Source organism: Seriola dumerili, unplaced genomic scaffold (genome assembly GCF_002260705.1).
Source record: "Seriola dumerili isolate Sdu_G_001 unplaced genomic scaffold, Sdu_1.0 BDQW01000801.1, whole genome shotgun sequence".
NCBI lineage: Eukaryota > Metazoa > Chordata > Actinopteri > Carangiformes > Carangidae > Seriola > Seriola dumerili.
This window is the reverse complement of record NW_019175056.1, coordinates 331,905-351,284: the sequence shown is the minus strand read 5'-3', so window position 1 is coordinate 351,284 and position 19,380 is coordinate 331,905. Positions and strand designations below refer to the sequence as shown.

The following is a 19,380-nucleotide window of genomic DNA, read 5'->3' as shown; positions in this document are numbered from 1 at the left end:
AAGGACAAGTGAACAGGAAGTTTATTATAGTTTCAGATGTATGAGTTACATCCAGATAACTTCTTCATTTAGTGTTACCTTAACAAACTGAACGACCTCAACCACAGTCATTTACAGCAAACATGAACCGAAGGTCTGGTTTCAGGTGTGATACAAAGGGATCCAAACTTCCTGGTTACATTTTCTCTGTTTATTAAAGTGCTCTAGAAAAAAAAAAAAAAAAAGAAAAAGCAGAATTCATATTAGAAACATGAACAAATTTACCGATACAAAAGTCAAGAGTAAAGAGTATCAGAGTTACAAAAGTGAAAAGCACTTTGAAGGAAGAGTCGACAGTTCTTTGTAGAAAGCCAAAACCTGGGTGTTTACAGAACTGGTTTTACTGGGACTGAACAGTTCAGACCACCGACTGAAACAAACTGCATCGGCCGGTTATGACACGTTACGACTATTAGACTAGCTTTAGTTGTATTTGAATGTTCAAGTACTTCCACGAGTATTTCCGACCAATTCTGACCAAAACCTTCTTAAAAAAACAAACAAAAACAAAACCTTCATCAAAAAAAAAAAGAACTAACGACTGAAGAGCTCATTAATGTAAAAAAGTACCAAATAGATTTATTTTCAGCAATGATACATTGTAAACTGGTTAATAAACATATAGACGTTACAAAATACATCTTATTCAAGCATCACATGTATGTACAGACTCAGAGTTAAAGGAATGATTGCCTTTCAGAGCTCGGTTGGTCCTCTTGAGAGTTACAACAGGTTGACACCAATGTTTGTCTTTTTTCACCCCGACACATTTTGTTGAGCCAATTCACAATGTAAATATATATAAACATATATATATATATTAACATCTAGACATTAAATCTGAACAGATATGTAAGGTAGGCCACCTCAGAGTATTCAGCACAGGCTGCACAGCGGCAGACTTGTAGCAAACTGAGAAGAAAGGATGCACCAACGTCTGTAATAATTCAATCCCTCAACACACACACACACACACACACACACACACACACACACACACACACACACACACACACACACACACACACACACACACCACTAAATCACCCACAGCCCACAGACATTGGTCTATAAAAACTAGAGTTCAGCTATGGCTTAAAGGACATTTTAAAAAACAGACATTTAAAAAGACGCTGACGACGTCTGACCTGTCGTCTGTTTGTCTGGAATGAACATCACGTTACGTGTCGTTCAGCGCCTTCACTACATGACTGAACAGAGAAACTATGGGACAGACGACATCATTCAGTTAGTCAGATCGAGTGTCAAAGACAGTCGACATGTGAATATAGTGAAAATCTGCAAAACCACAAATCTGTGCAAGTGAGTGATTAAAAAAAATTACCATGATGTAAACCTTGAAAAATAATATTTCTATACATTAACGATACCAGTGTTTAAGGCACATCTGTACAGTTGGGCCACTATTGCCAAGTAGATGCTTTCATTAGGATGCACCTGAAAGTTGTGGTAAATAACATTTGTCATTCAGTTTTTCCTGATTTGATTAATAACACAATTTGGGAAAGTTTTATCAGAATTTTTTTTTTTTTTTTTTTTTTAAATATAAAGAATTTTCCATAAAAGTGCAACATGGCCTTCAGCTGAGAAAACTGAGAGAAAAAGCTCCTGTTGTTTATAAAGTAGTGGATGTGTCCCTGACACCTGCCGCAGAGATTTAAAAAAAGTGCTACAACAGACTTGATAACACCCGTCGAGAGTAATGCAACAACTCAGCTTACACAGTTTAGTCCACGAGCCTCCCGAGCTTTGCATTTACCTCTGATTACAACTTTGTCTACAAACTGCATCGGACCACAGGCCGGTGTTCACAGCATACAGGGCCAACGCTGGACCAACAGTGAGGCCAGACTCCGTTCAGAAATCCACCATTTTAACAAGTTTACACATTAGACGTTAAATGGTATTTTGTGTAATTTTACAAGCTCTTCGTTCCTGCTGCATATTTAATATATATTCCGTGTAAACGTAGGCAGGTCGTTATCCTGGTTCTCTGAGGAGAGGTTCTCTATGGAGACCCAAAGTGTTCAAAATACTGCAAAATTATTTTGTAACTTGTTAAAACTCAGTTTCATTATTTATTCTTTTATTTTCATAGTAACAGATTTATAAATTTCCTTTTTGCTTCATTATAGAAGTTTTTTTATTTCAAAAGTTTGCTGGTGTTTTTATATTTGCATTTATAATTTATAATTGTCACTTTTCAAAGACAGTTGAGTTTCAGTTTCAGCCAATCACAAGCCCGCAACCCCCCAGCACTCAACAACTGTTATTAGCTAGCAGCTAGCTAACTAGCTCTAAAATAGCCACAGACTGTAGTAGACAGATGAGACAGTGGTGTGTGTCTTTGTCTCTGTGGCAGCACGACGCAACTGAGGTAACTGTAAGAATTTGTAAGAGTAAATTGTAAGAGATTTACAATTTTTTATGAAATAAATAAAACTGTTACTACAGAAAGAAGGTGAAATAACATTTTATAATCAGAATTTGAATTTTCTGTTATTTCAGTTATTTATTTTGTACTTTATTCATATGAGTATTTGTTTTATAAATGTCTTTGACTTTGGGGTTTCATAGTTTTCCTCTTTTTCTCACACATGAATTCAGCCAAACTACAAACTGAGGACCACAGTGAATGTGCTGTTTGGCCCGGTGCTTGTTAATTTACCGCATTATTCTATGGATTCATTTTATGAATGAAGAGCGACGTTACTGTGACGGCCGAGTTTGGTGACACCTTCTGTCCATGAAACGGCACAGAGCACAGTGGAGCTAAAAGTCCTGGAGACCTCGGAGAACACCTTGAAGATCGTGGAATCGGCCTCAGAACTCCTCGTCCTCTGAGCTGAGGTAGTTCTGCTTCTTCCTCACGTTCCAGTGCAAACACTGGGCCAGGCTCTCGAACCAGTCGTTGACCGGGTCCCGGAAACAGATGGAGGGAACGGGGAAGCAGGAAGTGGTGATGGTAATACTGGAAAAAGGAATGAGTGAAAAAGAAAAAGGTTGAAAAAGGTCCTGCAAGCTGAACGAGGAAGGAGAAGTCACAGGTATTTGCAATCACAAGAACAAAAGAGGAGGTGTTGACATCTGACACAGTAACACAACTTCCCTCTGAAGCAACAGTTTTGACAACTCTGACAACTGAGTGGCAGCTCATTTCAAGAGGCAGAGGTGATTATCTTTGGATGAGTTACATAAAGGAAGGAGGAAGAAGTAGGATCTGGCACAGGGGACTCTCCTGGCCTCAAGCCCATTAAGCATTAATGAGGTTACGTAACAAAAGCCTGTAAGTGTCGAGGCAGCTGCCGAGGGAGTTAAACTTATTATCCATTACCAGACCTGCTGGCTTTATTTTTGCTTAATTTATTCTGCTCAGCCTCATTGTCTGCCGTGATGACAAACATGCATGTGGACTAACCTGTCTCCGTGGCAGATCTCTTGTCTCTTTCTTCCATCAAACGACACCCAGGCTGTGTTTCTGGCGTCACGGGACAGCATGATCTGAAAAACACCAACAGCAAAGAATTCAGAAAATTCCCAGGAGGAAACAGTTTGTTTGCACAGGTGAGAGAAAACATGTTTTCTGCCCTCGGTGCTCAATTCACATGAGATCTGCTCCTTTTTAAATCACACGACTGAAACACTGTTCAACAAAATACTTAACACACATCTGTAGCATCTAAAATTAATTGTTAACCAACAGTCAGTGTAAATACCTTGAGCTCCACTCCAGCAGGCACCACAATGGGTCTGAAGGAGAGCGAGTGGGGGCAGATGGGGGTGATCATGATGGCGGGGACGTTGGGATGGATCATGGAGGCTCCCGCTGCCACGGCGTACGCGGTACTTCCTGTAGGTGTGGATACGATCACACCTGAGGACGCACAGAGACACAAACCGTGTTAAAAGTTGTTTTTATTGTTGACAATTGTTGCGTTCAGGAACGACCTGCCTCGAGGAGACGAGGCAGAGTCAGTGACTTCTTTTAAATCACTTCTTGAAACTCATTTTTATAGATTTGCTTTTATGTGTTGTCGTCTTTTTATCGTCCTTCTATTGCTTTCATTTTTTATTTTGAACATTTTGAATATTTTATCGCTTTTATACAACATCTAGTCTCCCTAACTTACAACGTACATATTAATTATTATTATTATTATTATTAAATGTCAGATGAAGGCCGTAAGTTTCCAGAGTGCGAAGTGACGTCTTCAGACCGACAGAACAAAAGACTTTAAATATTAAAGAACATGAAACATGGAGAAGCTGAAACCAGGAAATGTTCGGCAATAAACTGAGTATCAAAAGTGACCTTTTATTTTTGGAATTCATCAACTGACTGATTTAGACATACATGATTATAAATGACTATAACAAGGACTAATGTCAATGAACTGTATCACCACTGAACAGAAAACTCCTGCAGGACCTGAACCATCCTGCTGCACCACATTTGGAGAGAATAGCTGAAGTATAATCTGTATCTAGTTGAACATTTCTTCCCTGATGACGAGATTAAACCGTCACCATATGTGTTAACGTGTGTATAAAGTTTAATAGGTCAATAATTCTGTCGCTAAGCTGAACACAACCAAGTACGACTCACGTTCAGAGGTTTGACCGCTGACGAGCGTTTTAAAGATGTGAACCTTTAAATAGATTCTTCTCTGGGTGCGTATTGTTTATTTAACGAATGTCCTCCAACACGACTAGAAACTTCTGTACAGAGTGCACGGCATTCTGGGAGGTGAAGGCCAGTGAGAGGCGCACAGACTAAACTTTGCCCCATCCACATGTATTCCTATCTTGTTGGGGCTGTCAGACAGATTCTGTATTAAACACCACTCTCTCCGGGGAAAAGGAGAAGAGCTTCATCTCTAACAACACACAACCCTGATGTGATTCATGTGTCACGCTCTCTCGCTCTGGACTTGAGGGAAACAGAGATCATCAGCTCGCTCACCGTCTCCCTGCACTGTGGTAATGAGGTGTCCGTCCAGGAAGAGGTCGACGTTGGAGAGATAAGAGGAGGGGCCTCTGTCCACCACCACCTCGTTCAGCACCTGAAAACAAACAACATTCACGCGTTAACTTCTGCAGAATCAGCTCTGCGTCTACGTCACTGACGCCTGAGACCGCCAGCAGTCGGAGTCCACACACACACACACACACACACACACACACACACACACACACACTGCACCAGTTCTGCCACATTGCGCAGCTGAGTCCTGTAATTACACACAAACACAGAAAAGAAGAAAACAAGACTAAAAACATGCTTCAGCTCACACGTTTAAACACGGCTGAAACATGTCGCCTCTTCTCTCCTGAAGAGCCAGTTAAATTAGTGCAGCTCATACCTGCTGTCTGAGCTAATGACACTGTGTGTTTTAAACACCCTCGGGCATCAGAGTGAAGACAGCTGAGTCATGACGACATCACATGGGTGAGCCATTTTGGTGTCGACATGTTCAAGCCCTTGTTTTCTCTCTGTCACGGTGTCACAGCAAATATTCAAGCATTTCTATTTTTACTGTTGCTGTTATTGATGCTTTTTTTTTTTGTTTTCGTTATATTTAAATATTGATATGTACATTATTATGTTAATTATCCTTTTTTAAGTATTTGATATTTGTCATTATGCAGTTTTTCTCTCTTTGTTCTGTCACTTTGCTGCTGTAATGCTGCACATTTCCCCACTGTGGGACTAATAAAGGAATATCTTATCTCCTCCACCCTGGATCTTTGCTGCCTACGATCACTGAAGAACCAGAACCAGAGCCAATCATCTCCCAGCGTCGTCAAACAAAGACACATTAAATCTCCCTGCACATATATGCAAGGAGAGTGTGAATATTAATGCTGGGTTGTGCTTCACGAGCGGGAGATAACGCAGTCCTGCTTTAACGTGCAGACTCTACCTGATACTGCACGGCTTTGCGGCTGCTTTCGATGTCCCCGTTGGTCAGGATGATTCCCTTCTCGTCCACTCTGGCCTTCTTCTCCCAGTTCTCTTTAAGCACTCGCACTTTCAAGCGACTTCGCAGCACGATAGCAGCATTTCCTGTAAACAACGCAGGTGTAAATATATGTAGTGTACGTGTGTGAGATATAGTTTTCTCTTGTAATAGAAAACTGGAGCACAACAAGCTTCAGGAGCGTTCATGACCTAGAAAGACGGAGACTGAGAAACAGGTTTGGGAACATTCAGTACCTTCGATAATTTGGGTGACCTGAGACTTATAGGTGTCAAACTTGAAAGGAGTCAGGAAGCCCAGGGAGCCCAGGTGAAAGGCCATAACTGGTGGAACGCTCTCCTTCAGGTAAACAAAGGAAGGAGGAAGAGGTTGGTAAACGTACAAACCCACACAAACTTCTTTATTTGTTTTTAAAGTGACGGCGGCTGAATACCTGGAAGAGCGAAGATGCATACAGCAAAGTCCCGTCTCCACCGAGACAGATGATGAAGTCCACGCGGTTTGAGATGTCATCAAGATCTGAAAAAACAAAAACAAACACACAAACATCAAGATAAGAAACAATCGTACAGTGTCCTTAGTGATCAGAACAAAGATGGCCGCCTGCTTTTCATACCTTCTCTGAAAGTGCAGAATTTCTTCGTAATGGCCCCAAAGTTTTCATCCCCTGAAATGGCCGGGTCTTCCAGGACTTTTTTTTCCACGTAAACAATCAAGTTTTTCACCTACAACGAAACAGAAGGAGACGATAACAGCTGCTGCATCTGAACAGACCGTAACCATGCCAACCCGTTATTTTCACAGTCAGTTGGCGTTGTACCAAACGATCATGTTTCCTTTACACCTGGAGGATATGATTTACAGGCCGGAGCGTCTCTGTTACAACATTACGTTTAGTTTATGGTCCGTTGTTGTGACACGTTACCTTGAGATTTTGATGATATTAGGATTGAATGTTCAGCCCTGACTGCATCCAAGGAGGGGCCTTGAAATCAACGCCAACTCTTTGTGGCACGGATGTAAAAGTAAAATCTGGTTTCTGTTCTGACTGTTTTTCAGGAGACGTTGAGTTTTGATCCCTCGCCATCTCCCCCAAACACAAACGCTGACACATGCGTTTGTGGTCAACATGCCGGCGCGTGTTCGTACCTCGGTGAGAAACGTGCAGAGCTCTTTGAAAGGCTCGAGCAGACTGGCATCTCGGATCTTCTTGATCACAAGGACACTTTTTGGTGGCTTGTTCCACGTCAGTCTCTGGCTGGCGGGATCCTGAATGTGCCTGGACACAAAAACACACAGTTCACCTCAGGAGAGAAACACAGACTCAACAGCTGATGTAAGATCTGTTAACTAACTGAAGCATTGTACTGTTCATCATAACCAGGACTGCTTAGCACACATCCAATTAGAGACAGCGGCTTAAAAGTCTAGCTCTGTTACCACATACTGTACTTCACTAACTCCCCATGTGTCGTCTGCAGGGCCGTCTCCTCAGCTCAACCCTTGACAGAGACCGTGGGATATTATTAGCACAGTGTAAAATATAAAACAAAAAACAAAAGACACATCTGTGAAAAAGACAAGATAGAAGTTTCTCAGAGTAAAAACACATTTTAAAAATACCAACTAACAGGAGACGTTCCCACAGGATGAGCACTGATCCAAATCATATGGGAAAACGGGTCGAAGTTGAAACTGAGAAATCACAAAGGGGTCCAAGTCTTGGATTATCGAACAACACCGAAGTCTGTTGACTTGCGTTAGTTACGGCTCTGTCATACGTAGAGTTTGGTAAGTTACTGATTGAACAACGGCCTGCAGTCTACGTCTTATACAAGGCTTTACTTGTGTGATGTGATTATGGCTTTTAAAGGGCCATTTTCTAAATTAACAGAAGTGAGCATTCATGCATTTTTGTGTTGGCTCTGTTGTGTCACGCACGCTACTGTAGTACAGCAGTAGTGGTGAAAAGATTAGTCTTAATATGAAGAAATATGTCATTAGATTAAACTGCCCTCACTAGATTTGAACAAGAAATTAAAGGAAATGACGAACACGGCTTTGAATAACCGTCAAAGGATCAATACATAATCTTTACTTGCAGGCGGCTGCTCACACACGCTGCACATAACAGACATTTTCTCTGCTTTAAAAAAAGCTTGCGAATCAGCATCAGCACCACAATCTGACATTTACGGCAATCACATGTGGAGAACGGCTGTTTCAAACCTGGTTAAGAGCAGCCGTATCGAGAGAAGTTGAGTGAATATATTCAATACATCCAGCTGTCATCACGTGACGTCGAAGACTAAATGATTTACTGAGAGCTGTAACACAACATATAACAGCTCAGGCGTTCATGACTTCAGGGCCTCTTGCACCTAACATGTTGTTTACCTTTCCGAACAAATCTTGATAACCTGAATCTCTTCTTCTTTTTTTATTGTTCCCCTCTCCACATTTCTCCACACGTGTGAATACGAGCTGCTGCTGACCCGTACGACGATTAACGAGTCATTTTTTTGTGCACTCTGACACGTCTTCCCACCGTGCCAGATCTCCATGGTGATCAATCTACTATTGTTGGTCCAAGATAAATATTGAAATTATCAGACAAACTCACGAAAAACAAACATAGCAACGTGTGATTGCTCGGAAGCTGCAGCAACAGAATGTATTCCCGCTCTTTCACTTTCAGGGTTTGAAAAAAAAAAAAGCAGCATAAGAAAGCAGCATCATTATAATATCCTGTTCCTGTTTTTTCTCCCCTCAAAAAGTATAAAATCTCTAAAAGCAATATTTTGCAATCAAACACAAAAACGCCACAAAAGAAGCCTTAAAATTGCCACAGATGATTTGCAAAAGCAGTGACCAGTATCAGATTGCATGTTATTGTGTCTGTCACTGTGGCAACTGAATCTTTACAAAAACACGGTCAAACATTTCCTACATGAAGTGAACCTGACTGACCCAGACGTGGACAAGCACAAGTGGGAAATTGAAACTGCGCGGGGGTCGAGTTTCACAAACAAACACAGTTCATTAGCATTTGAAACGGCGTGAAGCTGTGATCTATTCATGAACATTTCCTCCTCCCACCACCTCAAAGCGTCCACGCCCTGACCCTCTGCTTTCATCCAACCACCCGGCTCAGTCCACATCGCAGGGCCGACGTGCTGTTACAAACACAGTGTGTGTGATAACACGCGAAAACACTGCCACTGCTGAAGTGTTCATACTGCCAGTTGATACGATACAACCAATCCACCTCACCCCACCCCTGCAAACCCAGGACAAATACACGTTTGTTAACTGTTCTTAAAAAAGGAAAACATTATTCTCTACTTTATCCAAGCGTTAGAAGCGCAGCTCTGGCGTGACATCAGTTAATATCACTTTTAGCTGACTGCAGTGAAGCCCTCTGAACATCTGGTTGGCAGTAATTCCCACACTGCCTGCTGCCAGTTAATATTTCACCTCATGAAAGCAGAGAAGAAGAAGAAGATGCCGCTCTCACCATTTCCACACTTTGTTCTCGTTGTGGTTCCCCGGTGTGTCCTGCAGTACGCACTGGTTGAACTTCATGACTGTACACATGTAACAAGGATGCTGCCTCTGGTTTCGACTCAGCCGGAGAACGGAGCTCAGTCCAGGTGGCCCGCTCCGACAGAACAGCTCATTCTGCCTCTAACAACTTCCTCCTGTGTTACACATTGTGGAGCAGCAGCAGCAGCAGCAGCAGAGATTTGACTCTGTTTCACACAGCTGTGAGTCAGCCGCCGGCCGTCTGAGAGGCTGAGCGAGGGTGAGAGTCTCTCCATGCACTGTGGTTGGGCTGCAGTATCAGCTACCAACCCCTCCAGCTGGATTCACTGTGGCTATATTTGTTCCAGTTCCAGTGAGGACTTAACACTTAAACCTCCCTCGTGCGTTCTGCTGCTGAATTAAAGCTCTCACTCATCTTAAGGTTGACTTCATCTCAGCCCCCGCCCACTCTGCTCAGCCGGACACACCCATTTAGGGGAAGTGCTTTCCTTATTGGACAGGTGTGTTTTACTGAAACACAACAATGACACCACTGCTGCTGCTAAAGTAGTATATCCAGCTATTATAGCTCAGTCAGACACGTACTGTTCCACAGTCATTCTTTATATAATACGTTGAGGCTCTTCCAGTGTTTTTATGTCAGGCGGCCCAGCCTTCATGTTAGATTACTACCAGCTTTCAGGAAGAAACAATCTGGTCTGGTGACATTCAGGAAGGGGAAGTCCAGGGTGAAATTTATCAACAGGGCTTCGTGGGTAAATGATGCAACGCTGTATTATGGGAATACAACAGGATGTAGTCGAGCTTCCTAATATCCCATTACAGAGTGAGTTAAACAAAACCAGTTCTGTTAATGTAGACTTATTAAATATTTCTGAACTAAGGACATATACTATCTTGGATAATAAAACGGTATCAGGCGTTGTAGTAAAAAATGTGAATGCAAACAACATCTACACCTGCTTTTTGATTGGGAGGAATCAGCATTTATAAAGAAACACGTGCAGGAATGTGGAAACTACCCGAAGAGATTTCAACACTATCAACACTACTTCTACCAGGGCTACTCCAGAAATGTAATCAATATCTAATAATTAATACACGTTCTCAGGACTGTCTGACTTTACATGTTCCAGCAGTATATACCAGTCTTCATATGTCGCGCCCCACTGGTGCGGAATAACCTGCAGAACAGACTCGACACACTGAAACCAGCAGGTGAATTCACAAGTATGATTACAAGTCTAACTAACTCGGGGTGTAACTGCTTCACTTCACTGCTTTACATTATCTCTTTTCTAACCTGAGCGTTTATGTCGTCATCTTATTGTCACCTGGTTGAGTATGTTAATGCACTCTGCTCTGATCGCTGTCTGTACAAACACACGTCCACTTGTTTGTATGAATTCATATCTGAAAGTAGATTTGGAATCGCTGAAAATTTTTATTTCTGTTATTAATTTTTCTTTTTTGTTATTTATTTTATATTTCTGTACTTGCACTTGATCTGGATGTGACTTCCTGATCAAATAATATATATATACCGGTATATATATATATAAGTTGTTTATGAGATATGCCCTAATTCAACACGTCCTTGTGTATCTGACTTCAGTTAAAATCTTTCTACCTAAATGTTCTGTCCATCGTCTGCACAGAAAATATTCAACAAGGCTCGAGTGATTCACGTGGGCACAGTGTGACGTACGAGTTCTGAGCGCAGTCAGTAGTATATATCCTAACATATTGTTGGTATGTTCTCACGTGGATTCTGACACCTCTGACATGACAACAGTCGGCAGAGAAGACCAAATAAAGACGACTGAATGTGGGACAGAGTGTACTGATGCGGCCGTCTCCTCGGCTCATTGTTGTTGTTTCACCTGGGGGTGTGTTTCGGGCGTTGGAGGAATTTTCTCTCTGTAGTTGAATGACAAACGTTTTCCAGCAAATAATGCCCAGAACAATAAAAAGACAAACAAGCTAGCTGTGCTCCCTATCTACAACGAGCAGTATCACAACCACACCCTTCCACAGAGAGCGGATCAAGGGTCCAGTGTCAGTTTCCAGGTCCAAACAGCAGCAACTTTACTCTGATTTATGGTGCTGTTCCACCTTTTTTTTTTATTGCTTCACTGCCTGGAACCAAGCAACATGAGTATTATATTATATTATATTATATTATACTGCAGAGTATTTCTCAGTGGGACTGGAACCTCCTGAAATAACCACAGTCTAACCTTTATTTTGGAATAAAGATGACCTGGTTCTGCTACTTTTAACCTGTCGAGCAGCTTTGAGGAAGCTAATCCTTCAATTACTGACGCCTAAAAACAAACAGCGCCCGGGAGCCACTTATGTGACTGTGGGAGTCATAAGGTCAGCAGTCTGACCGAGCCTCCACGGAGTCTCTCGTGTCTCTGCTTACTGATTCATTGTGTACATCTATGCAACAGGTGGACATAATGCAGTAACAAGAACTGCTCTTATGTACAACGCAATCCAACGCAACAGCTCTGCAACAATTAAATATATACGAACCTCTGTGAAGAGGCTGATAATCTGCCAGAAAGGTGCTGATAAAATGTTTGATTGTGGCCTATATTTAAACTAGACTGGCCCTGCAGCTACAGGCTTACACGTGTATTAAATGAACCTGCACCTCTCTTACAGTCTCAACTACAACTAAAAGCTTTGTGTCGGATCTGAAAGTATAAGTCTTTAATCGTTTAATCGTTTAATTAAAAACGCTCAGCACACTATAACTCCAGCTTCTCCAATGTGAACATGTCTGTCTTTTATGTGACGTTTTCAGTGTCACCTCAGTCTTGAGTTCTGGAAAAAGCTAATAAGTGGACCTTGAGTCAACATTAGTGAAACTACTATTTCCAAGGTCAAGAATAAAGATTTTACACTTCAGTATCTTTGGGTTTTGGACTGTGAGTCAAACAAAACAAGCATTTTGATGGAATCAAATTGGGCTTTAAAATATTCTGATAAATAATATTTTTAAATAATTTCTTCACTTTTATAGACAAAACTACTTGATGAGAAAATAGTCATACAATAGTCATACTATTTTCTGTGTTTGTAGCATCATGCTAATTTAACATTCACACACACACACAAAAAAAATAAAAATTCAGGACCGGTGCCAATCAGAGATACATAAATAGTTTTGGTATCAAAAACAAAACAATTTTTTTTTGTGACTTTCTTTTTCATTTATCAAAAGAGAGAGCAACACGAGTTCTAAAATGTTAAATTAACTTAAATAAAAAAAAGTTACGAGCTGATATCGGATTAAAAAACAAGAGAAAAAATCTCTCCAGGATTTTGATTTTTGAGACACATTTCAGTTGCTACCAAAAAGGTACCCAGAATGCAATTCCATGTTTATTTCATTAGACAGCGCATTAAATCCACAATGTGCTTTTTCATTTTCCATTTCATGATCAAAAGTTAGAGCAGGTGCGTTTGTTTGTGAACGGACATGCTGTTTAAATTAAAATATATATAAATGATAATTACAGCAGAGCCAGTGTTTGAACACATCTCATATTATTATTAGCCTTTGGCAGGTTAATAATTACCACCTACCAAACACTGTTTAAACCTACAGAGCCTAAGGTTTGGAAAGATGATCATACAGCAGTGAGTAATATTTAGTGTAAAAGTGCTTTACGTGCTTGAAGCAGAGCAGATACGTGACATCTCCATACACAGCGCAATACTTTCTTTTTACTAACTAACTTTACATAAGAGGATGTTAGGAAAGTTAAGGGGGCCTGCGCTCAAAAGGTTAAATGTTTTCATAAATGACCTTTTTAGGAGAAGTTTAGCACTTACTGTAGATTCAGCAGATACACAGTAAATACACAGGGGAGGATCTACTTTCCTCCCATCAGAAACAAGTCAGAGTGATTAGCCCCGTGCTGAATGCTCAGCAGTGTGGTCTGTTTACACAAGAAGAGTAAATTCAGATTTTTATAGTAAGTAAACAAAGGCTTTTGATGCGTGTGTCTTTATACTTCCTCAACTCATTAACAGCCTTAACTGATGACCAGCAAGATCTAAAAGCAACAGCAAATGGCTTTCATGGTGTTTGGTGCAGCTCAGGTTCAACTCTCACTACCAAACAAACCAAACAAACCAACAGGTACAAACACTCCCTATGATGCAGGAACCGGTGACTTCGTGTGACTTACATTACTGCGTGTGGATTCTGGAGCATGCACGCCTTCGGGCCGAATGTGGTCACAGGGCTTGGTCCATGAAGCGACTGAGTCCTCCTGAAAGAGACGGAGACAAGACAAACACTCAGGTTTAGATAACGGAAGCTGCTGGACAGGTATGAAAATTAAGTCCTCTGCGATTTGTTGAAGAAAAAAAACAACATTCTTTTTAAGTTCAAGTTATTTTTAAACACTAAAAAAAGAAGCGAAAGTTTCCTTTTATTTACAGGTGCAACATGCACAACAACCACAGAACATCTTCTACTGAATTGACAGGAAACTGAGCTGAACTCCAGATCGGACTGTGTTGTGCATCTTCAGACGGACGTCTCTAAAATTCTACATTACTAGAAGAGTCTTTATGTTTCTGATTAAATTCATTTCATTTTTATTCCTTTGTTTGAAGGAAAGTGAAAAGAAATCGAATTAATAATCAGCTGATATCAGATGAATAAATACACCGTAGATTTCTCTGATCACCCGGCCGTGACAAACCACTGGAGTTTATGTTTTACATAACATTGACAAACTGTGCAGCTCTCTGTGAGCACTCATGCTGAACAATAGGTCTGGTACCATATACTGTTTTACTGTATTTCACCACGGGTGGCAAATGGTAATAATTCATTGTAAAACACATGAAAAACAAACACTTCTATCTCCCCTACCTGCAGGACAAACACTGTGTCAGTAAATGATGAAATGAAGCCCGACAGTTTAAATAACCATTAACATGAACACGTCAGATGTGTTAATCCGCAGAACGGCTGCTTTCTGATCAGTGATATTCAGCTGTGGGGCAAAACAAGATGGTCGCCTCGAACTACAGAAGCTTTTCGCGCCGCGCCACACAAATCCTCTTAACAGTCTGATTTTGCAAATTCACCATCTGCTGTTTTCTGCTCCTTAAAGCTGCACTAATCGATATTTTCATCATTAACACTGAGTTAAATGAATGTGTGTGTCATGTGACAGTTTGTTGCTGCAGCGTTTTTCAGCCTTTACAACCTCATTGTTTTGGTTAGAAACACAAATCAAATGTGTTGATAATGACTGTTTATTAACATTTTAGTTATAACAAAGATTCTCTATAACAAAATGACACTTTACAAGCAGCACCAATGGTAAGAGATGGTCTACACTTCCTGTCTCATGAGGGTGCGGTCGTGATTTCTTGTTCGTGTCAAAACATAACAACACAACACAACACTAGATACAGTTTGAATTTACGCCTGATTTTGCTGCTTGTTTTTATCTGGTAGCTTAATATCTGATCAACCCAGAGTTGTAATACTTTCTGTTTTCCCTCCCAAAAACAGTTAAATAACAATAATAGTATTATTACACAAATCAAGGTTTCACATTTATGTCCCTCTAAACTTCTGCGGTTGGAAAGCATCGTCAGCCGCTCTTACTGCAGCAGTGAAACCACAACCAGAATCAACAGAGAGAAAAGAGATCCGTGTGGTCAGATCTAACAAGAGTTCGTCGTGAGACAGAGACAGGTCTCCAATAAAGTTAATTTTTCTCCTGATTTGTCTGAAAAATGCCACGATAACGTCAGGATGTCCTGAAGATCTGTGGCTTGTGACTACAGGGCGAAAGAATCATAATCTGTGATCACATTCAATGATTGTAAGTGCTCGCCTCCTTTCTCAGCTGTCTCTGGTTATAACACAAGATAGATTTGTGTTGTGTGTCTGTCAGATGGTTTTGCTGTTGCCCTCTAGTGGACAAAATGTTTTTTGAACACAGCCTCAAGTTTGACACGTTCACCAACTCAGCAAAGGTGCAAGACAGGAGAAATAAGCCGGGAAACTCCGACACTGCAGCAGACAAGGAACTACATTTCACAACTGCTATTTATACAGCTGGATTGTCCAATAAACTATGACTAACGTGTCATTTGTAATTTCAAACACTGGGTTAGAATTATTTTCATCCAGAGAGACATTTCGGTTTAATCACATGACGGTAAACCATCACATATTATGTTAGTAAAAAGCTGATAGGCTAATGTGAAATAAAAGAAATCAAATTCCTTCAACGCTCAAAGATTATTTAGCAACGTTCAAACTCCAAACTCCAAATATTAATTAATCAGCTTGTCTTCATGTCTGACTTATTTTCAGGCTTTTAACCAAACTCACATTCAGATCCTGAGCACCACTCAGCCGGGGAGCCCGCTTCCCTCATGTCTGGTTTTTATGAGTCACTGTCCTGTAACCACAGAGTGACTCGAGAACATTCTTCCTATTCCAATTTCTAGATGATGGTTTGTTTACTGAAAACACTTTTCTTTTAAATGTCACATAAATGAGAAGTGTTATTGACAAATTAGGAAAAAACTGAATTTGTGGGAGGGTGTTTCAACATCTCACACAAGTTCAATCTGTGAGTGACTGTTTGTTTCCTCATTTCCACATCAATAATGGAAAAGTCCAGATTCGTGCTTTAAAACAAGCCGCCGTCTTTTCACTTCTCTTTGCCAGATACTTAATAACTGTTTCTAAAACATACAAACAGAATCCTTGCACAACCCACAGTGAACAAACATGTGAGGCCTCAAAGATTCTGTTTCCTTGAGGTCATTTCTGTGGCAGATGGTGGGGGCGACTGCACACACATGTACATTTCATAAACGTCTGAAGTGGTGCAACGCAGATCATGTCACAAGGCTGTTTCAAGCATTTCTCAAGCAACTTAGAGCAACAGCGGGTTATTGTGCTGTGACAATGACAACGTGCTCTGTTGGATTAAAGTCTTCATCCATCAGGACCAGACACACCTGGATGTGTTCTTTCAGCTTGAACAGATGTTGGTGTCAAGTTGTCAAGTGATCGTTTTAATCCCTCAGGCAACAGTATGTGAAACAGACATGATGACAGACTGGACTGGATCCTAAACAATAAACAATAATACTGAAATGCAAAGATGGGTTAACTAATAGTGACTTGGTTTATGTATTTTTCTTTGTGTCTCTGGCTGATATCTGTATCCCCTCCACTGTATATATTGTGTTGTTTATGCTGTTTTCTTTATCTTTCTATCTATCTTTCTTCCTGTGTTTCTTTCCTCCTCTCTCATTTTGTATGATGTAATTTTTATTTTTACATTGAGGTGAGGTTTAACATAAGCCCTTGATGGGTTACTTACCTCACCTGCACATTCTCTCCTTTAAAAAACAAACTATACACAATGTATTTCTAATGTTTTATATGTGCGAATAAATCAAAAATCAAAATGTATTTGCTTTAATATTAGTTCACACAAGTGTCACAAGTCTGATGAGTAAATATCAATAGGGTTTTGGCTTAAGTTACCAATAACGTTATTATTATTATTTCTGTTATTGCCGCTAATATCATTATTATTACTATTACTTTTATTGTATGGTCGTCTTTTCCCCTGTGTGCTCTCACTCTCTCTTTCAAAAGGAAGTTTTTCTTTCCCCTGTCTCCAAATGTTTGCTCTTGGTGGGAATTGTTGGGTCTCTGTAAATACTATTATAAAGAAAAGGTCTACACCTGCTCTATTTGAAAAGTAATTGACTTGACTTGACTAAAAGCTGATTTCAAATCTACCTGTGAGACCCTAATCATCAGTAAAAATTCCTGTTTCGTACTACTTTGGCCAGAATACAAGCTGGTTTAAGGAAAGGATGGAAATGTTAACATGTAGTAACCCAGTAATACAATTCTCCTGACCTTTAACTTCAAACATAATCACAGGTTTGTCAACACCTACCTGTACTCAGAGGAGCTGCCGACTGAGGAGGTGCTCAGGCTGCGGCTCTTCCTGTTGCGTCGAGCCAGCCTGCGGCCAGCGACCTCCCCTCCATCACAGGTGGAGCAGCAGTATGGGGCAGCTTCCACTTGCACCTCCTCTCCACCATCCATGTCAGACAGCCAAGCTGCAAGTAAATGGAGAGGGCACATCAATCATTCATGAAGCTCCAGTTCAATGTGAACAGGCTAACAATCATTAGTCAAATCAGTTACACAAATACACAGCCCTGATCTAATCTCCTTTACATGGAGGGAAAAGCTGTTCAGAACTCCGCTGAAAAAAGGGGCAAGTTAACTGATAAATGCAAATACCTTACATAACATTATTTCACTATAGTATAAATAAATACACAAGAGTCAGTCTATAATTCGGCATTCATACAATCCACGAGGACGCATATATTTATGGTGATTTTTAAGTTTTAATATCCATTTAATGCCTTCGATAAATTACAGAAATACCAAGCTGTGCAGTTAAAACAATTCAACAAGTGTTTAACAACGTGAAATGAAGTGCTACCGAGATTTCTGAAAAACTCAGAAGTTATACGTAAATGTAAAGTTGCACATTAGTGGAGTTTTTTTTTCGTAATTCCAGATTAATTCCGTTAAGGTTTTCACGAGTTAGCCTAACTAGCTGGGTAAATAACTAGCTATAACGTAGCTACACCGTGTAATAATCATGTTACGGCTAAACGAGGCTAGCAGCCTTAAGCTAGATAGCTTTGTTATTAAAATCAGATTTTCTCAAAAAGTGTAATTATGGCAAAACGTTAGTTACAATAACTCTTTCTTCGACACGCGGTTTGTGGGGAGATGAATGGCGCCGGACCCAGATGGTACAATATCCAAACTGAAGCTAACTAATACCGTTAAGCTAGTTAGCAAGCGGAGCTATTAGCTAGTCGTGTTTCGGTAAAAAACGTTATTATCACTTAACGCTGGCAGTTACCTACAACGTTACAAGGGACGACACGGATCTGGAGCGCAGCAAACCGCCGTGGGATCAGTGCCTCGCCATCGATTCATGGGATAATAATGTTACACCATCTTACTTTGCAGGAGAGCTGTCAACAGTCAGCTCACCACTTCCTGACACTGACCGACCAATCACAGGGGCCTCTGCTCGCTGACGTCATGTTGGACGACTCCACCAAACTGACCAAAACAAGTGAAAGTTTAGTACTAAGTTTAGGATCAGAATAACAAATAATAAATGAACAACCGTGTAATCACATTTTAATAAATAAACGACACTGTACAGGTGAACGGTGCGACGTTGCATTTTAATTAAATCAGTAATAAATGTACAGCTGCTGTATGAATTAAGTGATGATCCATTATATTAACTGGTTTACAGTCATGTTAATAAATTACTATCTTTTTTTTCATTTTTTTTATAGATATTGGGTTGTGTAATCAACTTTGTGTGGATTTATAACTAAATAATTTTTTTATAATATGTAATTGTTGAGTAGAATAATAATCCGATATAGAAATGTTGCAATTAGAAACATAATAACAATTATTAATATAATACATTTAAATATAATCATATAATATGTAATGAATACACTTTTCTTTTTTATATTGCAACGCACTGCTCAATAATTCAAATTTTAGGTAAGCTAATTGTGACCACTCTGTATATTTGTATGTGTGGTTTGGAAGAAAGAAAGTTCTACATGGCTGTGTCAATTTGAAACTGTCCCATTTTGTCGGGACAGTGATGTAATGTGGGCAAATGATGCAACGTGACTGAATGTGGTC

General features: G+C 40.3%; 1 protein-coding gene across 4 annotated transcripts; it reads right to left on the bottom strand.

The window, feature by feature from the left end:
• Window positions 1-592: 592 nt before the first annotated feature.
• On the bottom strand, window positions 593-18,671 carry nadk (NAD kinase). Of its 4 annotated transcripts, none has more exons than XM_022765980.1 (12): window positions 18,563-18,671; window positions 17,570-17,735; window positions 13,796-13,879; window positions 7,191-7,320; window positions 6,658-6,766; window positions 6,475-6,560; window positions 6,278-6,380; window positions 5,985-6,127; window positions 5,024-5,123; window positions 3,777-3,934; window positions 3,479-3,561; window positions 593-3,031 (listed from the first exon to the last, which is right to left on the bottom strand). In XM_022765980.1, the coding sequence occupies exons 2-12, from the start codon at window positions 17,719-17,721 to the stop codon at window positions 2,884-2,886; spliced, it is 1,296 nt and encodes a 431-aa protein (XP_022621701.1). In that variant the 5' UTR covers window positions 17,722-17,735; window positions 18,563-18,671; the 3' UTR covers window positions 593-2,883. The 4 variants fall into 4 exon arrangements, with proteins under 4 accessions (XP_022621701.1, XP_022621702.1, XP_022621703.1 ...); XM_022765981.1 differs by having other exon boundaries at window positions 18,567-18,671; XM_022765982.1 differs by lacking the exon at window positions 18,563-18,671 and adding an exon at window positions 18,392-18,425.
• Window positions 18,672-19,380: the final 709 nt, after the last annotated feature.

Bases quoted from the DNA above. Each gene is read 5' to 3' on its own strand.
- nadk (XM_022765980.1), bottom strand. From the start codon at position 17,721: ATGGATGGTGGAGAGGAGGTGCAAGTGGAAGCTGCCCCATACTGCTGC. The intron at 3,562-3,776 runs GTATTTACACTG...GGTGTTTTTCAG, and splicing joins CTGCTGGAGTGGAGCTCAAG to ATCATGCTGTCCCGTGACGC. The intron at 3,032-3,478 runs GTTAGTCCACAT...TCCTTTTTCCAG, and splicing joins GAGATCTGCCACGGAGACAG to TATTACCATCACCACTTCCT.